Source organism: Aethalodelphis obliquidens, unplaced genomic scaffold (genome assembly GCF_003676395.1).
Source record: "Aethalodelphis obliquidens isolate GAN/ISIS:26980383/991018 unplaced genomic scaffold, ASM367639v1 scaffold12, whole genome shotgun sequence".
NCBI classification, from domain to species: Eukaryota; Metazoa; Chordata; class Mammalia; order Artiodactyla; family Delphinidae; genus Aethalodelphis; species Aethalodelphis obliquidens.
The window spans coordinates 37,292,118-37,316,217 of NW_020837956.1; the positions used below are offsets into that span (position 1 = coordinate 37,292,118).

The 24,100-nt window shown below is 43.9% G+C and overlaps 1 protein-coding gene and 1 long non-coding RNA gene across 2 annotated transcripts in view; both read left to right on the top strand.

Annotated features, from left to right (window-relative positions):
* The first annotated feature begins 12,897 nt into the window (after nt 1-12,897).
* MBOAT2 (membrane bound glycerophospholipid O-acyltransferase 2) overlaps nt 12,898-24,100 on the top strand; it is a 116,667-nt gene continuing 105,464 nt past the window's right edge. Inside the window, exon 1 of the mRNA XM_027113854.1 lies at nt 12,898-13,060. Coding sequence (XP_026969655.1) covers nt 12,986-13,060 — 75 coding nt within the window. The 5' untranslated portion in view covers nt 12,898-12,985. The remainder of the gene's footprint in view (nt 13,061-24,100) is intronic.
* LOC113624091 (uncharacterized) lies at nt 13,105-19,011 on the top strand. Its single transcript, XR_003434209.1, has 3 exons — nt 13,105-14,580; nt 16,969-17,063; nt 17,153-19,011. It is a non-coding gene; the product is annotated as an uncharacterized LOC113624091 (long non-coding RNA).

The window sequence follows — 24,100 nt, forward strand, 5'->3', positions numbered from 1 at the left end:
ATACATATTTTGTTACTGAAAGATTAAAGTAATGGACATAAAAGGAGTCCCTCTATTTTATTGATTGAAATAAATGCTTTCTTTTAATTTGATCTTTGCCTATTTCATACCTATCTAATCCATCATGATATTAGAATTTTAAAAGGTGTCAGCCGTTTTTGAAAAAATTTGATCCATTGATATAATAACAAAATATGCTCCAAGTTTTATTTATATCTACAAACAAAATTTCAGCTAATAAAAAGTTATTTGAGCATCGTGCTTTATAATTGTCGAAGCTCCTGTAATGTGTATGAGAATTAACTTAAAGGTGGTAGGTGCACTAAGATTAGACATATAGTTAAGGAGGTTTGCAGTTCATGGAAAGACTGTTAGATATATTTCTATTATCTCTTCAATGAACAAAAATAGTTTCAGAGTAAATGAATAAATGTGCAATAGCTAACACTTAAGGACATATTAACTTAATGCACTTCATATGAATTTTTTAATGTTCTCTAAAAACTCAATGAGCTGTTCAGTTAATCAGTGAGCTGGTTTCCTCTTGATCTTGTCATCTGTGGAAGTTTCTAAAATTTCTTTTTAAAAAAAAATTAATTAATTAATTTATTTTTATGGCTGCGTGGGGTCTTAATTGAGGCATGCAGGATCTTCGCTGAGGCATGCGCGATCTTTCGTTGTGGTACGTGGGCTTCTCTCTAGTTGAGGTGCACGGGATTAGTTTCCCCGCGGCATGTGGGACTTTAGTTCCCCGACCAGGGATCGAATCTGCATCCCCTGCACTGGAAGATTCTTTACCACTGGACCACCAGGGCAGTCTCTAAAATTTCTAATACTGGCATCACTGATGCTAATTTTGCTTATCCATTCAGGTTGAATCAGAGTTATTTAATTCTCCAGATGGGAACATGTGTAGTCAATTAGAATTAGTTATGACGTCAGAAGGAATATTCTTTCGCACCTTTGAGCCCTAGTTTTCCTCTACCGCATCACTGTGTTTGTGCTTTATATTGGTTAATTTAACTTATATTGGGGATAGTGGAAAATTTTCCAGGATTGAACTTGTTGTTTTCATTGCTACTTTTTTTAAGGTTGATGAGAATTTTATCTTGTGCTATAAGCTCTTACAGACATCAAAATGGCCACGAGTGAAAATATTGTTCAGAATTTCTGTCTTGTTAGCAGCAAACAGTGATGGCTCGTTTGACTCTGTCACTGTTACTTCTCTAAATAAAAGTATAATTTTTGACTTTGTGAATATGATATCTTGGGGAGTAAATGTCTGATTTGTATATAGAGAATCAAATATATTACACAGGCCATCAAATGAGACCACTGCCCAAGGTCAAAGATGCATCTACAGCAATACCATTAAGGAGGAGAAGTAATATTGTGAAAAGTGTGAAATCTATATCCATGTTATAACCGACTGCCCATATCTTTAGCAGGAGCATTGGTTTTTCTGAAACGAAAGGATTTTCAGTACGTTGGTGAGCTTATAACCCACAATTCTCCTTTTAAATAAAGGGTTTATCTTTTCTAGAAATCCAAGATTTGTTTCAACTTGGAAATGCAGGGGCTTATTATGAGATTGCATACATTTTAAGATGAAGGTGAAATTTTTTTCACTAAATTGTTTGCCTGAGAAAATGTTTAGACCCAAATCTGGACAAATATCTTTATTCAGAAGAAGGTTATACTTTCATATCTAATAGGTGGAAATTTGGCATTGGAAATACTACTGTAAGTTTGTTTAATTAATACACTTAATAATTACCTTTATAAGAAAATCTTGATGACATAAATATAACTTAGGAAAAAGTAAACATGGTCCAAAGCTTAAATCTGAATATTGTTTATGCATAATATGAAATATTTTAAATTATAAAGATGCATGTGTGTTTGTTTTTCTTTTCTAAATAAACTGTAATTCTTAATGAGTATACAAATATGAATTTGGGGTTGGGTATTTGGAAACTATTGATGGGTGAATTCATATTCTTTGATATGGTGTTATGTCTTAGGTAAAGTTGGCTGATTTGATGAGCATGCAATTCAATTAGAACATGGTTCAAATTAATACTTTAATATGTGTAGGTATTACTCTTAGTGATATTTATTTGGTGTTCTTTATTACTCATACTATTTTACTATAAGTTGAGTCAGATTTTCCTTGTAAGTATAGTGAAATCCACTATTTCAGCAAAACCTGCTCAGCAGGCTCTAAGAATTGTCTGCTTTTTACTTTGGAAACATTTAACATTTAGAGTCAATAAAGATACTATTATGAGTCTAGCGCTGGCATTGTGAAAATTAGAAACATGAAGTGGATCTCATATTTCTTAACGTTCTCACTTATATTTCATGAGTGTTTGGTCTAGTAATTATGCAAACAATAAAACACAGTCAGCTAGTTGATGGGTATGTCTTTGCACATACATTTGGATGTGTTCTGAGCACTTGTTTCCTTTGCTGTACAAATTCCCTTTCTTCTAACAGGAAATTTTTTTTTTTTTTGCGGTACGCGGGCCTCTCACTGTTGTGGCCTCTCCCGTTGTGGAGCACAGGCTCCGGACGCGCAGGCTCAGCGGCCATGGCTCCCGGGCCCAGCCGCTCCGCGGCATGTGGGATCTTCCCGGACCAGGGCACGAACCCGTGTCCCCTGCATCGGCAGGCAGACTCTCAACCACTGTGTCACCAGGGAAGCCCGGAAATTTTTTAATGTATGAGACGTATGTCACTGTTATCTCATTTTGTTACTTTTATTCATTACAAGAATTTTGGATGAGGGAAATGTATATAATTTTTGTCATTGATTTAATGAAAAATATTTGAAGGAAAATTAATTAGGAAAAAGTCGGAAGATAAAATTGAGGCAGTCTTATATAAGAAAAAACAAAGAGCTGGAAATAAGGAAAAAATTAAATTAGAGGATCAATCCAGGAAGTCCAGTATTTTACAAATAAGAATTCCATAAAGAGAGAACAGACAAAATGAACAGGAGAAAAATATCAAAGAAAGAAGAAAATTTCCCTGAATTGAAGATCATGAGTTTCTAGAATGAAAGGGCCCACAGAAATACCCAACAATGAATAGAAAAGACCCACCTCAAGACACATCACTAAAATTTCAGAACATCAATGATAAAAAGAATATCCAAAAAGCTTCCAGAGGAGGAAGGAGAAAACCCCCCCAAAACCCATAACAGGTCACACACAAAGAATCAGGAATTAAAGTGGCATTTCTTAGCAGCATTATTGGAACTTATAAGAAGATGGAGCAATGGCTTCACAATTCTAAGTGCAAAATGGTCTCAATCTATTCTAGACCCAGCTTTGGCAGATGTTACAGATTGGTGAACTCAACACCCACCCTCCCTCTCCCTTTCTGACAGCCTCCTTCTGCTTTAGACTCTAGAAAGCTAAAACCATATTTGCCAGGCTCCCTGGCAGCGACAGTTCTGCATGTTACCAACGACCCATCATGCAGACTCACCTATGAGAGACTTGCAGGGCTGAGATGTGAGAAGTGACAGCTACCTGGGGTATCTAGCCTTGAAATAGTAGTATAAACTTTTTTTTTTTAAAAGAAAATGTAGAGGACAATACGAACAGAAACAGTTATAAGAGTTGAAAAGGTTGGCTATGGGAAGCAAAACAGGAGTGGGGAGAGGTGGGACAGGGGACTTTCCTTTTTTGTTGACCACAGTGCTATTTGATTTTTTTTAAAACTTGTACATGTATTACCTTACAACAAATAATAATGAAATACAAAAAATAAAAATGAAATTCAAAAAATAGAAGCCCGAGGAAAAAAAAGTCTGCATTGTTCTAAGATGTCTTCACTGCTCCTTTTTTCATTTTCTCCCTAGATGGTCTTGTTAATATTTGGCTATAATTACTTTCTTTTTTCCATAGAAGACCTTAGACATACTATTCCTTGGCAAAGACTTTACGTATGCATATTGCTTCTAGGTCTTGATCTAGATGAGGCTCTTAAAAACTGAACACTGTGGTAAATGAGTTCCATTTGATTTCCAGATTCTCTTCCGGGTCGTAGTTCTCTATCATTTGAATGGTGCACTGGCCAATGCTGGCTCTCAAACACAGAATCTCATAGTTGGCAGAAATACAGGGGAATATTGATATCTTTATCTTTATTGCACATATGCAATTAACTAGAATGTACTCAGCATTTCATTTTGACTTTCAAAAGCGTTCTCCTCCTCATTGACCAAAGCAGATGTACAATGCATGTCTGAAAGGCCACAAAACAGGCCACTTTGGTCAGTAAAGTGTAAGTTAAGCCACGTATAAGCCGGAATGACTTCCCCATACCTCATTATGTGCTATTTTTCCATCATTTACCCTCTTCATTACAAGTGTTTCAATAGAAAACGTCAATGATCAAAATATCTGTCCCTTGATGCTGGGGTGATTCAGCTGCTTGCCCTGGGTGTAGATCATGTCCCTCAGGGCTAGGCCTCTTTTATATTTGCCCAGTTAATCCACGTTGGGGGAAAGTGATTAGATACAGTCAACAAGCTCAGAGGTATGTTAATAGGGAAACACTTCTTAAACTTTAGTATATGCGTAAGAATTACATATTGGTAAAATGCAGACTTGAGCGCCTTGACCTAGAAATTACGGTTCTTCGTCTTCTTCTTTTTTTAAAAAAAAAATTCTGATTCTTTATGTGTTTGGTATGGTACAGGAATCTGGATTTTAAACAAATGTCCTGGGTGATTCTGATGAAGGTGGTCCTGTGGAAGGCACGGAGACACACTGACTTGTTGGGTTGTGTCATACATACTGGGGTTGATTTTATTATTTGTTTATTTCTCAGTGACACCCAAGCAACTCCAAAGGGAACAATTTTAAGTGCTCTATCAGCTAAATATCTAGGGACCAGTAGGTGAATATATTTTATACAAAGAGGAATGGAATAGCTTTATGCAATAAGATCAAGTTCCTGGCTCCTATCCTAGAATAATGTAAGATCATTTCATTGGTTACCAGCTGGACGCTAACCAGAAAAAGATAAATATTTGTGGATTCAGAGATGGTATTCAAAGAAATACTGTATGGAAGGGTGAAGTCTAATGCCACCTGGAATTTTCAAAATCATCAATCAGAGTAATCATTTTTAAATGTGTCACAAAGTAATATGCCAAATTATAAATTATACATTCATTTGCTTAGTTCTTACCCGTGAAATTCTTATATAAATTACCATTTGTCTTTTTTTTTCCATCCTTTTCCTACTGTGTAGGTTGTAAAGGCTCAGAATAGATACTGACAGTTAAAAAACAAAATAATATAACTTACCATAATATATTCCAGCATCTGAGAAGATGTAAAAGTTTAAACCTAGCTGTCATTTATTTTTGTAAATATAAAGCTCTGTTAATGCTTTCAGGTGAGATAGGCCAGGACTGTCATAAGTCATTTAAGTTAATGTACTCTTTATACTCCAAATCTTAGCCCTTGGTGTCCTCCCACCCCCCACCCTCAATTTGGAGGAAGAAGCTAAACCAGCCTTTGTTGCTAAACTACACTTCTACTTTGTATATAGTACCCATGGTAAATGTGACCATATACTGTAAGACCAGCAATTCCTATAATAATAATGGTGAGGATGATGATCATGATGATGGAGGTGATGATGGCTAATATTTATTGAGAGCTTACAATGTTACAAGCATTAAGTACTTTATGTGTATTAACTTATTTGAATGGCACAAATCATTATTATTCCCATTTTATAGATGAGAAGATTGAGGCCCAAGGAGGTTAAAAAACTTACCCCAAATCAATTAAGTCATAAGTAGGCTTCAAACTCAGGCAATCTGGTTCCAGGGCCCAACTTCTTTACCTGGTACTTTCTATAATCCTACCTTCCCAATGCCTCAACAAAATTTGGGATAATATTCCAAATGAAGAATCTAAGAAAGGGGCTTCCACTGGAGGTTATTTCCACCCGATCTGCATTCTCATTCTGGAAGTGGCAACACATTATTTATAAATTTAGTAATACAATTGGTTTAAACTAACTTGGGAACATTTGGTACCTCTTTCATTACAGTTTTCTCCTTAATTTTATTTTATTAATTTATTTTAAAAAATTTTAGTTTTTATTTATTTATTTTTGGCTGCATTGGGTCTTCGTTGCTGTGCATGGGCTTTCGCTAGTTGCAGCATGCGGGGGCTACTCGTCGTAGTGGTGCGCGGGCTTCTCATTGTGGTGGCTCCTCTTGTTGCAGAGCACGGGCTCTAGGCGTGCGGGCTTCAGTAGTTGTGGATCGTGGGCTCTGGAGCGCAGGCTCAGTAGTTGTGGTGCTCGGGCTTAGTTGCTCTGTGGCATGTGGGATCTTCCCGGACCAGGGCTCGAACCTGTGTCCCCTGTGTTGGCAGGCAGATTCTTAACCACTGCGCCACCAGGGAAGCCCTTCCCCTTAATTTTAATGTGTTGTGATTTTCATAAGAACTGTCTTGTGATATACAGTATTTTAAGCCTGGGTCAGAATTTACATACAAAAACCCAAATAAGAGAGAATAACTATTGGCTTTCAAATGGAAAATAAGATATTTGATGAAATTGAAACCATGATCTGTTTATAAGGACCTTCCTTAGCAGGTACCTCATATTTAACCAAAAGAGCAACCTGTCCAGGACAGAAAATCCTTTGGCAAGGGAAGTGGGTTAGATGTGGCAACCACAGACTTTACATGTAGAGACGATTCTCATTCCTAATTCTTCACTGCTTAGGGCTCTAGCATTGGTATTGCAATTTGTGGAGCAAAACCCAGCATCTGAAAAATGACAGTAATATGGGAAGTGTCTACGCAGAAAATATCTACAACAAAATACGTTTTTTGACACATTTACTCATGAAGAGGGAAATTTGCTGAAAGTGATGGGCTTCTGAGGGACAATGCAGAATTCTTTGGTGGGTTGGAGACTCACTGAAGGCATTCTGTTTGTTCCAGAGCCGACAACAGAAGAGGTGAGGGCCTAGCTCCTCCCCTGGCAGCCAGACTAGACTATTTGGAAGAGCAGTGAGATGTCAATATATTTAATAATTCTAGATAAACTTCTTATAATTATAGATAAATCGAAATAACCTGAACTATTAGGCAGAACCGAGAAAATGAGATCTTCTTACCCATTGTGGTCAGCTAAGTAGACGCAATAGCGTGACTAGTGGTGATGGTGATTATGATGAAATCTGCTGTGACTTACATTTAAGATGTTTCATAATTTGGACACAAATGCCATTATGCAAGCATGGGGAAGCGTGAGAGTTTGTACTTTGTTTTTCTATGTCTAAGGATCAGAGGGTTTCAGATGGTGTACTTAAAATAAATAAGCGCTAAGGGGATTTTTTTTTTTTGAGACTTGACTCGTTTATACAAAGGTGGAAAAGCTAAATAAATCTATGAGGAAAATGAAATATTTCCCCAAGATGCACAGATACAACACAGAAATCATCACAGATCACTGAGAATAATAGATATTTTCGAGAAGAAATTTGATTAGAGGTGTAATACATTACAGGTAGTTCTGAAACCAGTGGAGCAACTGGAAAGCCATGCAATTCTCAAATTAATAATAATTAGTTTTGTTTGTATCTCTTAGTCAAATAAACCTAGACTGAATGACTCAGAGAGACAGAAAAAAATTCTAGAAATTCTTGGGAATCATAATTTTAGAGGAAGAAGGAACCATTGAAATTATTTAGTTTTTAAATCTCCTAATGTATAGACAATGAAACTGAAGATAAGTGGTTTGTTTGTTGTTACAGGTCAGCCTTGGAGTCAGAAAACAGCAGAGCCAGGACTTTGATGGCTCCAGGCAGGTCTCCTATCTCTACTGTTTCCTGTGTTTGTTACACTTGATGTCCTAACTGAAGCACATTATGTCTTAAAGCAGCTGTCCCCAACCTTTTTGGCACCAGGGACCGCTTTCGTGGAAGACAGTTTTTCCACAGACCAGGGGGTGGGGTGGGGTGGGGGGATGGTACAGGCGGTAACACAAGCGATGGGGAGCGACAGATGAAGCTTCTCTTGCCTGCCCGCCGCTCACCTCCTACTGTGTGGCCTGGCTCCTAACAGGCCGCGGGGTGGTAGCGGTCCGTGGCCCGGGGGTTGGGGACCCCTGTCTCAAAGGGTGTTTGCACTGAGTCTTCGTTGCTGTGCGCAGGCTTTCTCTAGTTGCGGCGAGCGGGGGCTACTCTTCATTGCGGTGCGCAGGCTTCTCTTGTTGCGGAGCACAGGCTCTAGGTGCGCGGGCTTCAGTAGTTGGGGCACACGGGCCCTAGAGCACAGGCTCAGTAGTGGCACACGGGCTTAGTGGCACACGGGCTTAGTTGCTCTGCAGCATGTGGGATCTTCCCGGACCAGAGATAGAACCCATGTCCCATGCATTGGCAGGCGGATTCTTAACCACTGAGCCACCAGGGAAGTCCCAAGGGTGCTTTCTGAATTTCATTTTTTGGTCTCAGGCTAGGGTTAGCTTGTAAGTGCTTAAAGATGTCAGCCAGTTACCTGGGGCTTTTTTTATGTGAATGGTCCAATGCCCCTCATCAAAGTTTTCCCAAGATATTATATGAGGGCATAGAATAGGCAAGATAATTGCCTTGGGGACTAATTTCACGACACATACCATTTTTATGAAACAAAAGCAGCTTGGTAGATTATTCATTTCTTCTGAGTGGTTTATTCAAAATTAAAAATAAGTTGGGAAGGGAAATCTTCATTTTAGCAATCTTTAATTACCATAGCCAATTCGGGGGGCAGACCTATGTAGGCAGGATGAGAACACCGGTAGACAGCCATTTAATTATATGCGAACTCTGCTTAGTGCTCTTACCATTTGGTCTAAGTTAGTAACTCTTGTTAAAATGTGGTTGCTGGGACTTCCCTGGTGGCACAGTGGTTGGGAATCCGCCTGCCAATGCAGGGGGCACGGGTTCGAGCCCTGGTCCGGGAGGATCCCACATGCCGCAGAGCAGTTGAGCCCGTGAGACACAGCTGCTGAGCCTGCGCTCTAGAGCCTGCGAGCCACAAGTAGAGAAAGCCCGCACACAGCAACGAAGACCCAACACAGCCAAAAATAAATAAAATAAATTAAAAAAAAAATGTGGTTGTGATTTTGGAAGCTTTTTCTTGCTCATTATTATTTCTAATACTAATATTTCTAATATCTTTAAAAATAATTTACCCTACTATTAATTTCATGGTCATAGTCATGATACTTCTGTGAGGCAGAGTGAAAAGCTATCATTATCCATATTTACCAGTGCGGGGACTTCCCTGGTGGTCCAGTGGTTAAGACTCCATACTCCCAATGCAGGGGGCCCGGGTTCGATCCCTGGTCAGGAAACTAGATCCCTCATGCCACAACTAAGACCCCACATGCTGCAACTAAACATCCTGCATGCCACAACTAAGACCCAGCACAGCCAAAATAATAACAATGAGAAATTTAAGGCACAGAAAAGTTAAGCAGATTTCTCAAGTTCACAGCTATTTGGTGGAAAAGTCAGGATTAAAAGTTTGGGATTAAAATATACACACTAATATATATATACAGTAGATAACCAGCAAGGACCTACTATATAGCACAGGGAACTATACCCAGTATCTTGTAATAACCTATAATGGAAAAGAATGTAAAAAAAAAGAGTATATATATTCATATATATATATGTGTAACTGAGTCATTTTGCTGTACACCTGAAATGAACACAACATTGTAAATCAACTATATTTCAATTAAAAAAAAAAAGTCAGGACTAAAGTTCAGGTCTTTTGACTTCCAGCCAAGTTTTTTCTTCTGGATGCTTTCTTTTGATTTTAACATTAAGAAAAGGATCTTACTTGGTACTTGTAACACCTCACTCTCTGTTTTGTGTATACATATGACTGTTTCTGTTTTTGATTATAAGCATCATTTACTCGTTACAGCATGCCCTGCCCCACAGTTCTTGAATATAGCAAGCACTCAGTAAATGTTTGTTTTTAAGAATCAAGTACGTGAAAATCATTTTTATAGGATGAATGTTATCTGTGGTAGGACAGTGAGGCATCGTATATAATTAATTCAATTCTTTTCCCCTTCATCACAGTTTAAGAGCTTCAGGTCTAATTAGCAGATACCGGTCAGAAGGCCTGCATCAAATTTATGCTATCATCACTGAGCTATTAGCTTAAAACATGGGCCTCATTTTCTTCATTAAAAACATGAAGATGTAGTACTTTCAATATGAGAAAAATAGTTTCCATTTTCAGAATCACATTACACTTCTTGGATGGTAATTAATATTTCTTCAGTCTTACCATATGCAAAGCACAGTTCTGAGTTCTTCATTTAGGTAAGCTTTTATAACCTCCTAACTCAGAGTTGGTGCTATTATTATGCTCATGTTTACCCATGAGGAAACAGGCTTAGCAAGGTTAGGTAACTTGCCCAAGGTCTGGTAGCGAATAAACGGCAGAGACAGCCGAAAATCTAGGTCTGTGTGACTCCAAAATCGTTATTAATAAGTTATTAATACTACACTATATTTCACCTATACCTTTACAACTCTGACACAGCTAAATTTTCCAGATGGCTAATATCCTCCCCATGGTAGACATTAAATTTCATGTAGTTACCCCAAATAGAGAACTGTGTTCTGTCAAGTCCTACTAAAATAAAAATTCAGTCTAAGGAAACTCCTTTTCATAGACATTCCTTGTTCTAGACCTGAGATTGTATCTTTATGCTACTTTAGGTTGCAGTATGTTCCCAACACCCACTTTTTAAGTTTTTTGCTCAGCCACCTGTATGCTTTCTCTACACTTCTCCAAAGCGGAGGAAAGGAAAGAAAAATTTTTCTGAGATTAATAGAGGGCTCCAGATTTGGGGGATAATATGTTTGAATCAGCAGCCCATTGAGCAGGTTTGGCCTCTAATTGATTACAACTCCCTCTGAATCACTACTCCAATGAGAATGAAGGTGCTTTTTTTTTTTTTTTTTTCTTTTTGTGCGGTACGCGGGCTTCTCACTGTTGTGGTCTCTCCCGTTGCGGAGCACAGGCTCCGGACGCGCAGGCTCAGCGGCCATGGCTCACGGGCCCAGCCGCTCCGCGGCATGTGGGATCTTCCCGGACCGGGGCACGAACCCGCGTTCCCTGCATTAGCAGGCGGACTCTCAACCACTGCGCCAGCAGGGAAGCCCCAGGTCCTGGCTTTTTGATTCTTCCTTCTATCCCTCATTCAGCTTGGTTGTTAGGATTAAGTTAACCAAGCAAAGAAAGTTGGGCAGGAAGGAATTGAACCAATTAGTTCAACCACCTCCTTTTCAGAGAGATAACTGAGTTCCAGGAGAGTGATTTACTGAAGCTCATGTATAGAAATCTTTGCTGTCTCATCATCCAAGACTCTACAGTAGTTATCAAGTAAACGGCACACCTGACAGCTGATGAAAATTTCTGGACTGGGTTTAAGTGTGAGGAAGAAGAGGGCCTAGCAATTAAGAAAAACTCTGAAGGCACATATCTTGGATCCCAGTCCTGTCTCTATTTATTAGCTGTGCTCTCTTGGGCAAGTTACTTCTCTGTGACTCAGTTTCTTTGGTTGAGGGTGGTAACAGTACCACCCTCATGTGGTTGGCGTGAGGATTAAATGATTTATTACACTTCTAACGCAGCAATGAAAGCATGCGGCGGAACTCGCATTAACCATTAGTTATTTCTACCAAAAATTTCACACGCTTAACTCCTTGGGTTTTGAGCTCTCCTGATGCTCTCCTCCAGCGTTCCTCCTCGTCTGAAATCTTCTCCACAAAGTCGACGCTTGCATTTTCAAGGAACTCAAATGGCTTATTTTCACGGGGTTTCGACAAATAGATGTGACATACACATAACACACACACCACCTCACACCGAAGGTACGTGGAAACAGCACAATGGAAGAGTCTGGGGGAGCTGGCGACTTAGGGGTGACGAGTTGCTGAGAAAGAGCCTTCGTTCTGAGGAAGACGGCAGAGGCCGGGCAGTTAAGGACACACACACACACACACACACACACACACACACACACACACACACACGCACACACACGCCGCAGGCACAGGTGAGAACTGCCTCCCTCCCTGGGGCGGGCGCCATCGCGGCGTCGAACTGGACCGGTCGCAGCCCGCCAGGCCCAGGAGGGCTTGAGGGTGACCGAAAGGCACACACAACCGGAACTTAACTCAAGTTTGCGCTTTTCCACAGCAATCCTGAAGACAAAGGGACTTCTTATCTAGGTCACTTTTTTGGTTTGTTGCCCTCCTCCTCCCGGCCCCCAGCTTTGTTCCCAATTTCCCCCAGCGTTGGCTCGACGGCACCCCGCACGTCGCCCGTTCGTCTGGCAGCCAACCCGTTCCCCTTTGTCGTCCACCTCTCCTCCTAGAGAGGGGTGAGCTGGCCGCCGACCTCGGGCAGGGAGGAGGAATAAGGGGATGAGGAGGCGGAGATCCCCCCCCGCTGGCACCGAAGAGCGATCCCCGCGAGCCGCCCGCCCACTGTGGCCAGACAGCCCCTAGTCCCCCGGGCCGGGGCCTGGGATGGAGGCGGGGCGCTGCTTGCGCCTTCTGATTGGCTGCGGGCGTCGGGGCGCCGCTCCGCGATTGGGCCGCGGGGCTGTCTGGCGCGAGGGCGCGCGAGGTGGGGAGGGGGCGGTTGGAAGCTGCTGGAAGTCAGGGGGCGGGGCGGGCGCGGGCGGTCGGGGGCGCGGGCGGGGACGCGGGACGCGGGGACGCGGGGGCGCGGTGGGGGCGTGGGGGCGCGGAAGGAGGGCCGAGCGGGTCACCGCCCCCGGCCCCTCCCCGGCCCCGCCCCGCGCGCTCCGACCGCGGGCGGCCAGGGGGCAGGCGCGCCGGTCGCTTCCCCGTCCTCGGCGTCGCCCGGCTCAGTCGCGGGCGAGCGGCGCGGGCGGCCGGAGCGCCAGGCAGGCCATGGCCACCACCAGCACCACGGGCTCCACCCTGCTGCAGCCCCTCAGCAACGCCGTGCAGCTGCCCATCGACCAGGTACCCGAGGCGGCCCCGCTGGCACTGCGCCCTCGCCGCCCCCTCCGCGGCCGTGTGCCATCCGCGCGGTAGCCGGGACCCGGGACCCGGGGCGCGGGCTGGGGCGGGGGCGAAGGGAGGAGGCGACCCGCTTGTTATTGTCCGCTCGCTGCCTGGCGCCCGCTATCCCCCCGCCCCCAGCTGCCCACCCAGCCCCCACCCGCCCGGGCAGCCCGCGGGGGCTCCGGGCACCGACGTGCGCGCGTGCATGCTTGGCCCTGCTCCCTGCCACAGCAGCGCCCGACCCGGGGCGTGCGTGCACCGCGTAGTCGGCGATCGGAGTCCCGAAGCCGCTTCCAGTGCGTGTGGGCACGGGTGTAGACAGTGCGTGGAAAGGCTGTGCTTTGGGGGAGCCGGGGTGTCTGTGCCCTGCGCGCGTGGCACCGGTACTCCACGGGGAAAGGATGGACGTGCCTAGGTGGACGGTGCGCTGGACACGACGTGTGTGGCGTGGAGGAGGCCAGCTCCGGGGTCGGCGACCGGCTCTTTGGGACAGTTTGCGTGGAAGTGCGGCGTATTCAAGAGAGAGAGGCAACAGTTTGGGGCAAGGCAGGCAGGGGTTAGGAAGAAAAGGCAAACTGAGTTAATGATCCCAGGGTGTCTAGCGGAGAAAGTGGCAACCTTGTAGATGGAAACACCTCTTCCCCCGCCCCCCCCCAAAAGCATTTGACACAGTGTAGGGAAGAGTGACATCTAATTCCTCACTTTGAGTTTGCATGAAGGGCCTAAGGGTTACTGAGATATAAACAGGATTGTGTGGGAAAAGCAGCGCCATTTTTATTCAGAAAAGAAAGTTTGGGAGTATTTGTCAGAGTGACATTTAGGGTAGTTGGTGGGGCAGAGATAATTGCTTTAGCCCAGGCTAGAGGTAGTTCACTGAAAATTTTGCTTAAAATTATTTCAAGTGGACTTGATCTAGAAGTGTTTGCACTTTCCAAGGGATCCGGGTTCACTGTCCACCCGAATGTGTTGCTGTCATTGATGTCATCAGGGATTTCATTTATAATACTGGATTCCTCTGTGTCCAGACTCCGTTTCATAGCAGCAAGACGGGAAACGACCCCTGTGTCTAACGTTATGACACTAAGTGCTTTGTGCTTCAGTGTTTTAAAAAGTTAAATAGAAGTATGTTCAATGAGTATAAAAAAATTCTACCTCTGTTCAGATCTGAATTCCTTACTTATAGTTCAGTAATAGCTGTTGGTTCTTAGTAAATACCTATCCCCCATACATCTTGAACTATAGTTATAATGTGAATCTTGCTAATAGGTTCAAGTGCCACTAGTGAAATTAATCGCATACTATAAGAAAGTAGTCTTCTCTGTTTATTAGTAAACTGATCAGAACTTACGGTTTTTCGTCTTCTCAGCCCTGTGGAGAATTCTCACTTTTCTGAAGTGAAGCACAGTGTATGGCCTTTTAGTGTATTACAACCCTCCTTGACTTAAGTAGGTTGCTGCCAAGGTATCAGCAAATGCAGGGTAGGTATCTGTTTAAAAATTGTTTTGCCAATGAGAGCGAGAGAGATAGGCCTATAGCTTTTCACTTATCTCAGGGAACAGGATTATGCTCTCTTTCTCCCTCTTGCTCTCTGTTTCATTTTCTCTCTCCCTATCACGATGAAATATTTTCTCTACTGCGCTCATGGCTTCTAATTTATATAATGCCTGTGACTTTAAAAGTGATTTAATATAATAAACTCATTTAAAAATCTCAGCAATCCGGAGCGGGTTCTTTTTAGTGCTGACATAAGCAGGAGAATCAAGGGAAGGGGACAGGACTTAAAATTTTGACTTTCCTCCTTTATTATCTACAGGTTTTGATTTGGTACCTTGGACACCTTTGTTCTCTTGAGACCATTCTGAATTTGCATAGCCACTTGTATTTTGGGTTGTTTTCTCTTAGCAAGTCTTAAGAATATTGGAGTAATACCACACAAGCCTTAACTTTTTATGGTAATAATAAACTGTTTCTCTGAAGCACCGAAGAATTGACTTTTTTGCTGATAAAGCACTTGGAATAACTGAAAAATCATTTAGTAAAATTGGATGAAAAAGTAGTCGCTGAGCCAGTATTTTGAAGTTGAGCAAAATAGAAATTAACTTTGGTTACATGTAAATAACTGGGTCCCCGTTGAGAGAAAGCCTAAGAACTAGTTGTAATCAAATAGAGTGATTCAACAGGAAAAAGACAAATCAGGAGATGAAAAGTGTGAAAATATAACTTTTTAGTGTGTTAATTTGGTATACACTAATTAACAGTGTTTTGAAAATTTAGGAAATTATAAAAGCAGTTATTTGATGTCAGAGGAAGAAAAGGACCTTAGAGCCAGAAAATAGTTAAACTTTTTTACTAGAGTGAGTGTGGAATTTACGAAATGATAGAAAGTACTGGTATGTATGGAATAGAAGAATGCAGGTTGCAGGGTCAGGTAGGAGAGAAAGGATGAAATATGTTGCAGTAAAGACCAGGCAAGGAACGGGGACAAAAGATCTTGCCTGCCTTAGGCTCCTGCATTCTTTCATCTTTTCTGAGAATTCCAGAGTGACCTTGAGGTAACTGTAGTATTTGTTCAGTAGGTCTTACATTTAAATAAAAATATAAAATCTGGTATTGAGTGAGGTTCGATGATGCTTTAAGGTGAGAAATACTTAGCATCTGATGTTTCCCCTTTCTAGGCCTTGCATTCCAGGCGACTTTATTTCTAGGGTGGTTAGTTATCATTAAAGGAATATCTGTGGGGATTTGGACTGAGGGAGAGACAAGGGCCAAACGTGCTATCGAGAAGACATCAGATGTCATTGAACAGAACCGTATTCTTTATTAGTTGGCTATGTGGTGAATTTTTTTAAAAACCCCAACATGAATACCAAACAAGGGAGAATAATTGTGTCCAGATCAACCTATTTTTTAAAGAGGTTTTTTGTTTTTGTTTTTTAACCTGAACATATATGTTCTACTGCATTTGACTTACCTCACTTCTGAGTTATCAGACTGAGGGGCTCTCTAGCCCTCTCCTTCCTCCCTCTCTTTACCCTTCCTTTCCTTTCCTGTCAAACCATTTTTCTTTCCTTATTTCCCTTGACGCTGTAATTACTATGAAATTGGAGTAAGATTCCCTGGTGACATGATGTCCAGGATGGCATACTTGGCCGACAGCCAGTGAGGGATGAGACTGACCTCATCGAACAGTCCTGTTTGGGGACAGGGTCCTTGTTTTAGAGATGACATGCTGAACTTTTTGGGGTGGGGAGAGGGGGCAAGAGGGAGACTTGAGATACTCGGAAAGGTTTGGAGGAGGGAGGAAGAAGGACCAGCTGTTGTAACCAATCCTGCCAAGTCAGGTAATAATTATCACGGGTCACATCTTACAGTTTTCAAATCTTTTTCACATGCGTTATATTATTTTCCTGCGTCCTCACACCACCTTATGAAGTCAGATAAAATTCAAGTCCTGAAGTGTTTTAGCTTCAGGTACGTATGTACATATGGTATTAAGCATTTGAGTAAAAGGTCCATTTTAATTTCTATTCTGAACACGTGGCAAATCATTTTGACAGATCCGTGTTTTAGATGCAGGTTGCCAGTGTATTTTTGGAGGACAGGGTGGAGAGGAAGAGCTTTCCCAACACTGAAGTGCTGGTGGTGATGGCTGGAGTGGGGAAAGCCATGTGTGTACAGAGGGAGAATCCTTGTTTCCTGCTTTTTGGCCATTTCGTTGATTGGCGGGTTGCTGTATATTCTACCCCGCCCCATGCCATGTAGACAACCAATGAAGTGAAATAATATATTAGGGAAAAGAATAGTTTAGAACATTAACTGCCTTAATCCTCTTACAATTCTGTGTTGTGATGAACCCTGTTGTATAGATGAAGAAATAAATGACGTTCTCAGTTTTGAGCCTTTTGAAGATAATGACTTTTAGGAGCAGAAGGTGAATGGCAACCAAACAAGAAAATCAAAGGTGTGTTTTATTTTAAAGTTGCCATTTGAATGCTTTAGGTTTTGGACACAAGTATCTAACTCACTTGTCGCACCTGTCTACTTTTACAGCCGTAATGAGCCTCGGCCTTCATACTGAGAGCCCTGCCGTACTGAGGCAATCTGCTGTGGAAGATTCCTTTTCATCAGGAAGGCATATGGGCCTGAGAATCTTGAATCTGTATTTTGGGCCCTGTCAGTTAACTAATTTTAGAAATGTCACTTTACATAAATGAGTTTCCCCCTGTGTAAAATGTGTGTTGCACTTAGTTTTAAAATTCCATGATTCTGTGTTTGTTTCATCAAGCTGCCTCAAATTCTTTTTGGACCGAGTTGGAGGGAATATAAATATGAACTCAGGGGAGGAAAAGGGGCTAATAAATTTCGAAGTTGAAACTGCCTCTGTGGTTAATCTGAGGCAGTGAGGCCAAGGACCATGTGGCCTAAACTGTAATCCATGTCGGTTTCCCTGTGTCTGTTTCCCTTCATAGGTAGGAAGTAGTCATGCTGTGGTGATGACTGGCTTGGAACCAGATTCTGCCAGCCTTGTGCTCGTTGGTAAATTACTGTATATTTCTTTAAGGCCCAGTTTCCTCACCTATAAAATAAAGATAATAAATAGTAGCTATTTGTAGATTATTGTGGAGATTAAAATACATAATCTATGTAAAGTACCTGGCCCCTAGTATACATCTGCTGCACGTTCCTTTCTTCTTTACAAATTATGAAATATTTGGAACTTGTCTTCTGTTTTTCTTTTGGGAAGTTAACATCTGTTCACATATATTCCATTTTAAATCTCTAGGACTTCCTTTTTAGGAAGGGAGATATCAGGCTCAGGTTCAGTCCTATTCCCCACACAGTGATTAAAGTAGGATTAAAATCTCATTTTGAATTTGGAGTCAAAAGTGGTTTTTCTGCTTCCTCACTGTTCAAGAGTTCTTTGTCCCCTGCTTTAAAAGTGCTTCCTGTGTTATTACTGCCTCGATAGGTACAAATAACCCTAGTCTCTGTTTACTGTGGCACATCAGGGCTGACTTTCCAGGGAAATAATCAAAACAGCTCACACACAGCTTTTGCCTGCAGTTGATTTAACAGGTGGGAGTCTACGATGATAGAACTTGGCAAGACTTCTTTAAAATAAAACAACCTGTAAACAGGGCCCCCAGCAGAGCGATCATTTAATGATTTTACAAATGACGTGGGTCCTGCTTTGGTAAACGTGTAGGGTTTGGAAAAGGGGAGGGATAGCTGATGTGTGGAAAGATAGAATTCGGATTCAGGAGATCTGAATAGGCAGCAATGATGTGCCCCCCTCCTTTGCTTATCAGAAGCCTCACTGTTCTTCCAAGCCCGCATCCAGTGCACCTTGCAGATGAATCTTTTCCTGAATCCCATCCGATGTGACTGCTGTTGTATTTGAACCACAGTAGCATTTTGGATTTGGCACTGTGCTGGCATTTACACTCTGCTTAATGTTGTATGTATCTGGCAGGGTTCTGGTAGGAGACAGATTGAACTAGGTAACCAAGGAGACTTTAAGAACCATTTACTAAGATATGGGCAGGTTTAGGGAAATCGGCAAGGAATAGGGTGGTCTCCCAGGACCAGCTCCTCTAGGCCTGGAGGGGCCAGAGGAAGGAAGGGCAGAGCCCTAAGGGGGTCAGAACCCCACGAGGGGAGCTGTAGGGGCTCCTGTCAGGAGCAGCTGTGGCCCCCAACGAGGGACCCATCCAGCCTGCGGTAGGGTCCGCAGGCTGAATACCCCACTCCCTCCCATCCTCTCTTTCCTGCTGGTGCCTCCTTCAGAGGGCAAGTTGATACTTTGGGGGCGCAGAGGACAGTGGAGAGTGGGTCTGGAGGCCGTGGAAATCCTGTGCAGGACGTTGTGATTACTGACATGTCCTTTACAGTGTTACTCATCTCTCTACGTGATGAACACAAATAAAGCACCTTTTGTCAGGCCCTTAAGGCACATCCTTATTCTGTCTCTTTCTTCTCAGTCACACGTTTTGAAAGAACAGTTGCATCTTGCTAATCTCTGCTCACTCTTACACCATTATAATCAGGCTTCTGCCTGCAACACTGATAGCCACATCTAGCGCAAACTGCGTAATACTGATTAGTTACTTCTTGCTTAAACCTCTTCCCAGCTTCCCTGCTGCCCTTTGCAGTGCTTTTTCAAGTGTGGCTGTGAGACCACTTGTATCAAAAATCATGTGGGATTGTTGTTATATATTCCCAGGCTCTACCCAGAGCTACCCAGCGAGGGCCAGGGAACCTACATTTTTAAGCAGGCTCATTCTTACTCACCTTCTCCTACCATCAGAGGTAGAGAGCTACCTGGCCACATTTTTTTTAAGTTTCTCCATATTACTAAAAGGTTATCAAAGTGTGATGCATTTTTTAAATGTTTGCGTTTAACCGATTAACTTGTAATCTCCAAAAGGTCATGCAGTGTAATTGTGCTGTTGACAATATAGTCACAATGTACGGGAAGAATAAAATTCGCAAGTGCACACTAGGCGGTGTGGCCCCCAGTTTTCAGCTGAATGACGTCCATGTCCCTTTCCAGTCCTGTCACTGGATCTCTGGTGACTGCCTGTGTAACCTCATGTGTAGAAAATGTCAGAAGTCTAACTTTGGGGTCCTTCTGGGCTGAGAGGCCTGCCCTGTGAGAGGCCCTGCCCCACGCATTCTCAGGCCTGCTTTATCTCTGGGAACCCCTGGCCCACAGGAGAGGCCTAGAACCTCCCGAATATGGCTGCCGGCTCCTTTTCTGTTATTTGGGCCCTGCCCCTACTTTGGCCACCCCTCACACACCCACACTCTCTCCCCAGAGGAGCAGGAAATTGCCAGAAGCCCCCATGCATGTGGCAGTGGCTGGGCTGGAAGTGCAGTCCTGGTCTGCTGCCCGAAGGACCTGCAGAACCAGTTAAGTTCCCCCAATACGTTTCCTTATCTTTTAACTCCATGCCTTTGATCAAACTATTTCCTCTGCCTGGAACCCCCTCCACACTCCTTTGGGTCGGCAAACCCGTATTTTGCAATACTCTGCTAAAGCTTATGCCTCCTGGATGAAGCTTTTAAAGACCTGACCCGTCCTTTCCAGTGGCGCGTCACTCCCCATGGGGCCACTTGTGCGCGTCTAATGCAGGCACAAGCGGTAGGTAAGTACATGCTGCTGCCTGAGGCTGTGGGCATCCCCGGCGGAGCCCCTTCGAGGAGCTGTTCCTCGAACCTCTGCCGCGGTTCTGCAGTGAGGCTGGCGCTGCAGAAGCAGCTCGAAGAGAAGATAGACAGGTAGCCGTCCTGCTCAACCTCTGTCCTTCGCTCTGGGCTCCCCCAGCCTCTCCTGTGTCTTCCAAGCAAAAGCCCAGCATCGCCTCGGTCTGGCTTTTTCAGGAGGGGGGTAAGGGGCACACGTTGGGGGTCTTTGCCCCTTTCCACAGCTGCCTGTCAAGGATGTGTATCGTCCTCGCTCTTGGAAGTGGTGGTCCGAGAGCCCCCGCTGATTGGCGGTGATTTGGCCGCCCTTGTCCTTGTCAGTCGGGGCCTCGGGGGAGCTGCCTCGGCTTTCCCTGCTCTGATGGCACCTGCAGCACTTCATTTCTTTTGCTTACTTCGCGCGCCTCCCTGCCAGGGTGTAGACTTCTCAGGCACAGGGCCTCTTACTCACGTTTGCCTCTCTCGCGCTCAGCACCGCCGGGCACGGAGGGCGTCCGGAGTGAGCGGCTCGCGTGGCGGGAGCACAGACCAGCTAAAGTTCCGCTCATCACTGATTAGCGGGGCGGTCCAGGCACTGACTGCGCTTTCCTAAGCGGCAGGTTCCTGGTGTGTATGCCGGGGCGGGTGAGGGCCCCTCCCGCAGGGCTGAGGTTGGCATCAGGGGTCCTGCCGGCAGAGGACCGAGCACACAGAGCTCAGTCTGTGCTGGGTGTCGCAGCTGCCGAGCTGCTTTTCCAGGGCTTGTGGAGGACACGGTGTGTACATCCCTCGGGTGCATCAGGGTGGGCAGTGCCCGTTTGCCGTGATGCATTTTGCAGGCATTGGAGGGTCCGGCGTGTGGGGACAGTGTGCTGGCCGTGCGGGATACAGAGGAGAAGGTGGCTGCAGCTTAATGCGGTGGTTCTCACACTTTTCAAGGCAGCAGCTACCAGAGGAGTTGGCCGGGCGGCCAGGCGGAGGCTCCCGGCTGGGGTGGTACCCGTGCCCAGCTTCTGAGCAGCCCTGCGCCAGGGGCTCTCAGGGATCCTTTTCCCGGGGACACTTCACTTTTCCAGCGTCTTTCGTTGACACCCACACCCTCCCTGGCTGGAAGGCTGGTCGTGGGGTCAGGACAGCAGTGGCGTCCCCTCCCTGGATGGGGTGCTGCCTTGTCTCTGCAGCTCCTTCGGCTCCCCAGCTGGCCGAGCTCCGCAGATCAGGGTCAGGTCACTGTGACTCGGTCCCTCCGTGTGGGCACTGCTGTGCTTCCTCCTAGCTGCACAGCTGCGGGAGTTACGGTCTGCCTCTGATGTGAGTGTTTCGGTCTGCCTCTGATGTGAGTGTTTACGTAAAGGGCTGCACAGTACATTTCTGTGGGTTAGAAGGAAGCTGTGTAAACCTTTCTGGCTGACTTTTCTTTTCCTCAGGAGGGTTACTTAAAAGGAGATGTGCAAAGCATTGAAGAATTTTGGAGGAATGTGACTGAGGATTCAAAGGAAAATGAAGATAACTGTGGGAGGTACCAGTTATCCCCAGCTAGACGATTACACTGTCATTACACTGTTGGGTGATAAGAGGTGACTGGAAAGAGAAGCTCTATCAGCATTGTTATCAAGCTATTCAGAAAAAAAGCCTTCAGAGTGCAGAACTGTCTTTCTCCAGAAAGAACAAAGGGCTGTCCTTACAGCCCTGTGGGCGGGGCCCTGCAAGAGGGCTCCTTGCTGATCCACCCCCTTGTCCCCCAGCCGGCCATTCCGGGGAAGCCTGGCTTTTGGCCGGCAGCAGGTGTCATCAGGGGATCCTCCCCGGGCGGCCTGTGTCCTTGTGGAGTGAGGAAGCCAGGGGCAGCCCAGTTGCCAACTAGAGGGACCTCCCTCTTCCGTGAACGTCTGGGCCTCTGACCAGCTCGCCTTGCTCCTGTCTTGGCATCGGACAGAGATGCCACATACTTTCTGTCTTAAGCCATAATCCCATAGAAACTTTTTTAGTTTTTAGAGGTTTTCTGTGCCAAACTAGATATCTGTGGAAGGTCAGAGTTGTAGACAATATATACTTTTAGACATATTTAAGTTACTCAGTTACATGTTATTTTAAAATAAATAGCTCCCAGCTTATACAGACAAAAAATTCTGAATCCTTTCAGTTTCTTTCTGAAGGTAGATTATAGGTAAAACTAAGCATATGAAAGACATTCAGGTGATACTTACCTTGTTAAAACTGGAGAGAGAGGCTCTGCCTTTTGCAAAACCACTAGTTTCAAAACCGCTCGTCCTTTGGGTGCACAATGAATAGTGATTGAGTTGAATGTATCTAATTTAACAACATCAAATTTCAAAGATAAATGTAAAGACTTGTGGTGAAGTTCTCGAAGTTAACTGTATAGAAGGAGACTTGCCTGAGACCAGGATTAAATTTTATGAATAAATCATGGGAGTTTCTGTTTACTGTAAGATGTTGTTACCTGATGAGGTCATGGGTTAGGTGAAGTAGTTAATGCCAACATAAATTCCAAATTCACATGGCTAGAGGTTGCCGGGCAGGGAACATGAATGGATATGAATGTAGATGCGGCCATTTTTTGAGATATGGACAGCATGACCACGTGAAAATCCCATGCCCAGGCTAAAAGCAAAGCCCCCCTCACATTTGCTGGTGGTTACCAAAGCTGATTTTTCAAGGGAAGCTGGAATTCTGGAGTTTTTGGTGAAAATTTGTGATTTTTAAAATTTTGGCTGAAGTTTTCTTAAGTCTTCTGTTTTTTGAGCCCAAAAAACATAGCTAGGCCAGATTTAGCTTATTGGCCATCAGGAAGTAGGTAGCAGTTTCTATTATAGTTGGTGGTGGTCACTCCAATCTGAAGAACACTGTGCTCTTCTGAGATGTCAGAGGAGCCTTGACAGACCCGATTATAACCGTAGCAGGACAGTCAGGGCTGCAGAAGGCTTGGGAGCCATGTCATGGGATTGTTGAAGATGTAATTCTTGTATTTCATCACTTAGTAATTTCGTCCTTAAACTGGCCAGCAGGATTTCAGGTTAAATTTTGTCTGACTAGTTCTAGTTGTTTGGAGAGGGTCACACCTTAGAAATAATCTTGAAAGTTAATATCCCATTAAAATGGGAAGGTTGGACTTTCACACCGCTATCGTTTTGTTCTTTTTGCAGATCCAGTATTTCAGTTATTAACTGGCCTAAGTGGTCAAGGCTATCTTATGGGTGTGATGTTAAAAAAAAAATGTCTAGCTAATAGAGAATGAAGTGTCTTGGAAAGGTCTTGATTGCCCAGTAAGCCCCTACCAATGTTTCAGGCTTTTAAAGTGTACATTGAGTTCTGGACAGCATATTTTATCTTGTGATAACTATTCAGGCTTTGGAGTTTAACTTTAATCTACAGTGCGTTTCACTGCAGGTGTTAGGGTGCCTTTTCTAATACTGGGACTGGCACAGCTGTTCATGTGAGCTGCTTACCAAGGATAGAAGTGACGAAGATTTTTGGTGTCTGCGTAGAGCTGAGAGGACAAGGTAGAAGTACCCTTTGGCTGGTATTTAGTATCTTTGGGGATGGCTAAGTGTCCTCAGTCTAAGGTTGTCATCCTTCTATGCGGTCCCTGTAGCTTTCCTGTAGTATGAGACTAGTTACGTCTTCTCCTTTTGTTCTTGGAAAATATTTTAAAAGCCACGTAGTAAAGGAGAACCTTGCTATATTTGGCATCACAGCATTGAGCTTCAGCCTTCCGTTAGATTTGAATGGAAATTCTGATAAACTAGTCAAAATCAAAGAACAGAATTTTGGGGTATTGTCGGTAGCGTTGGG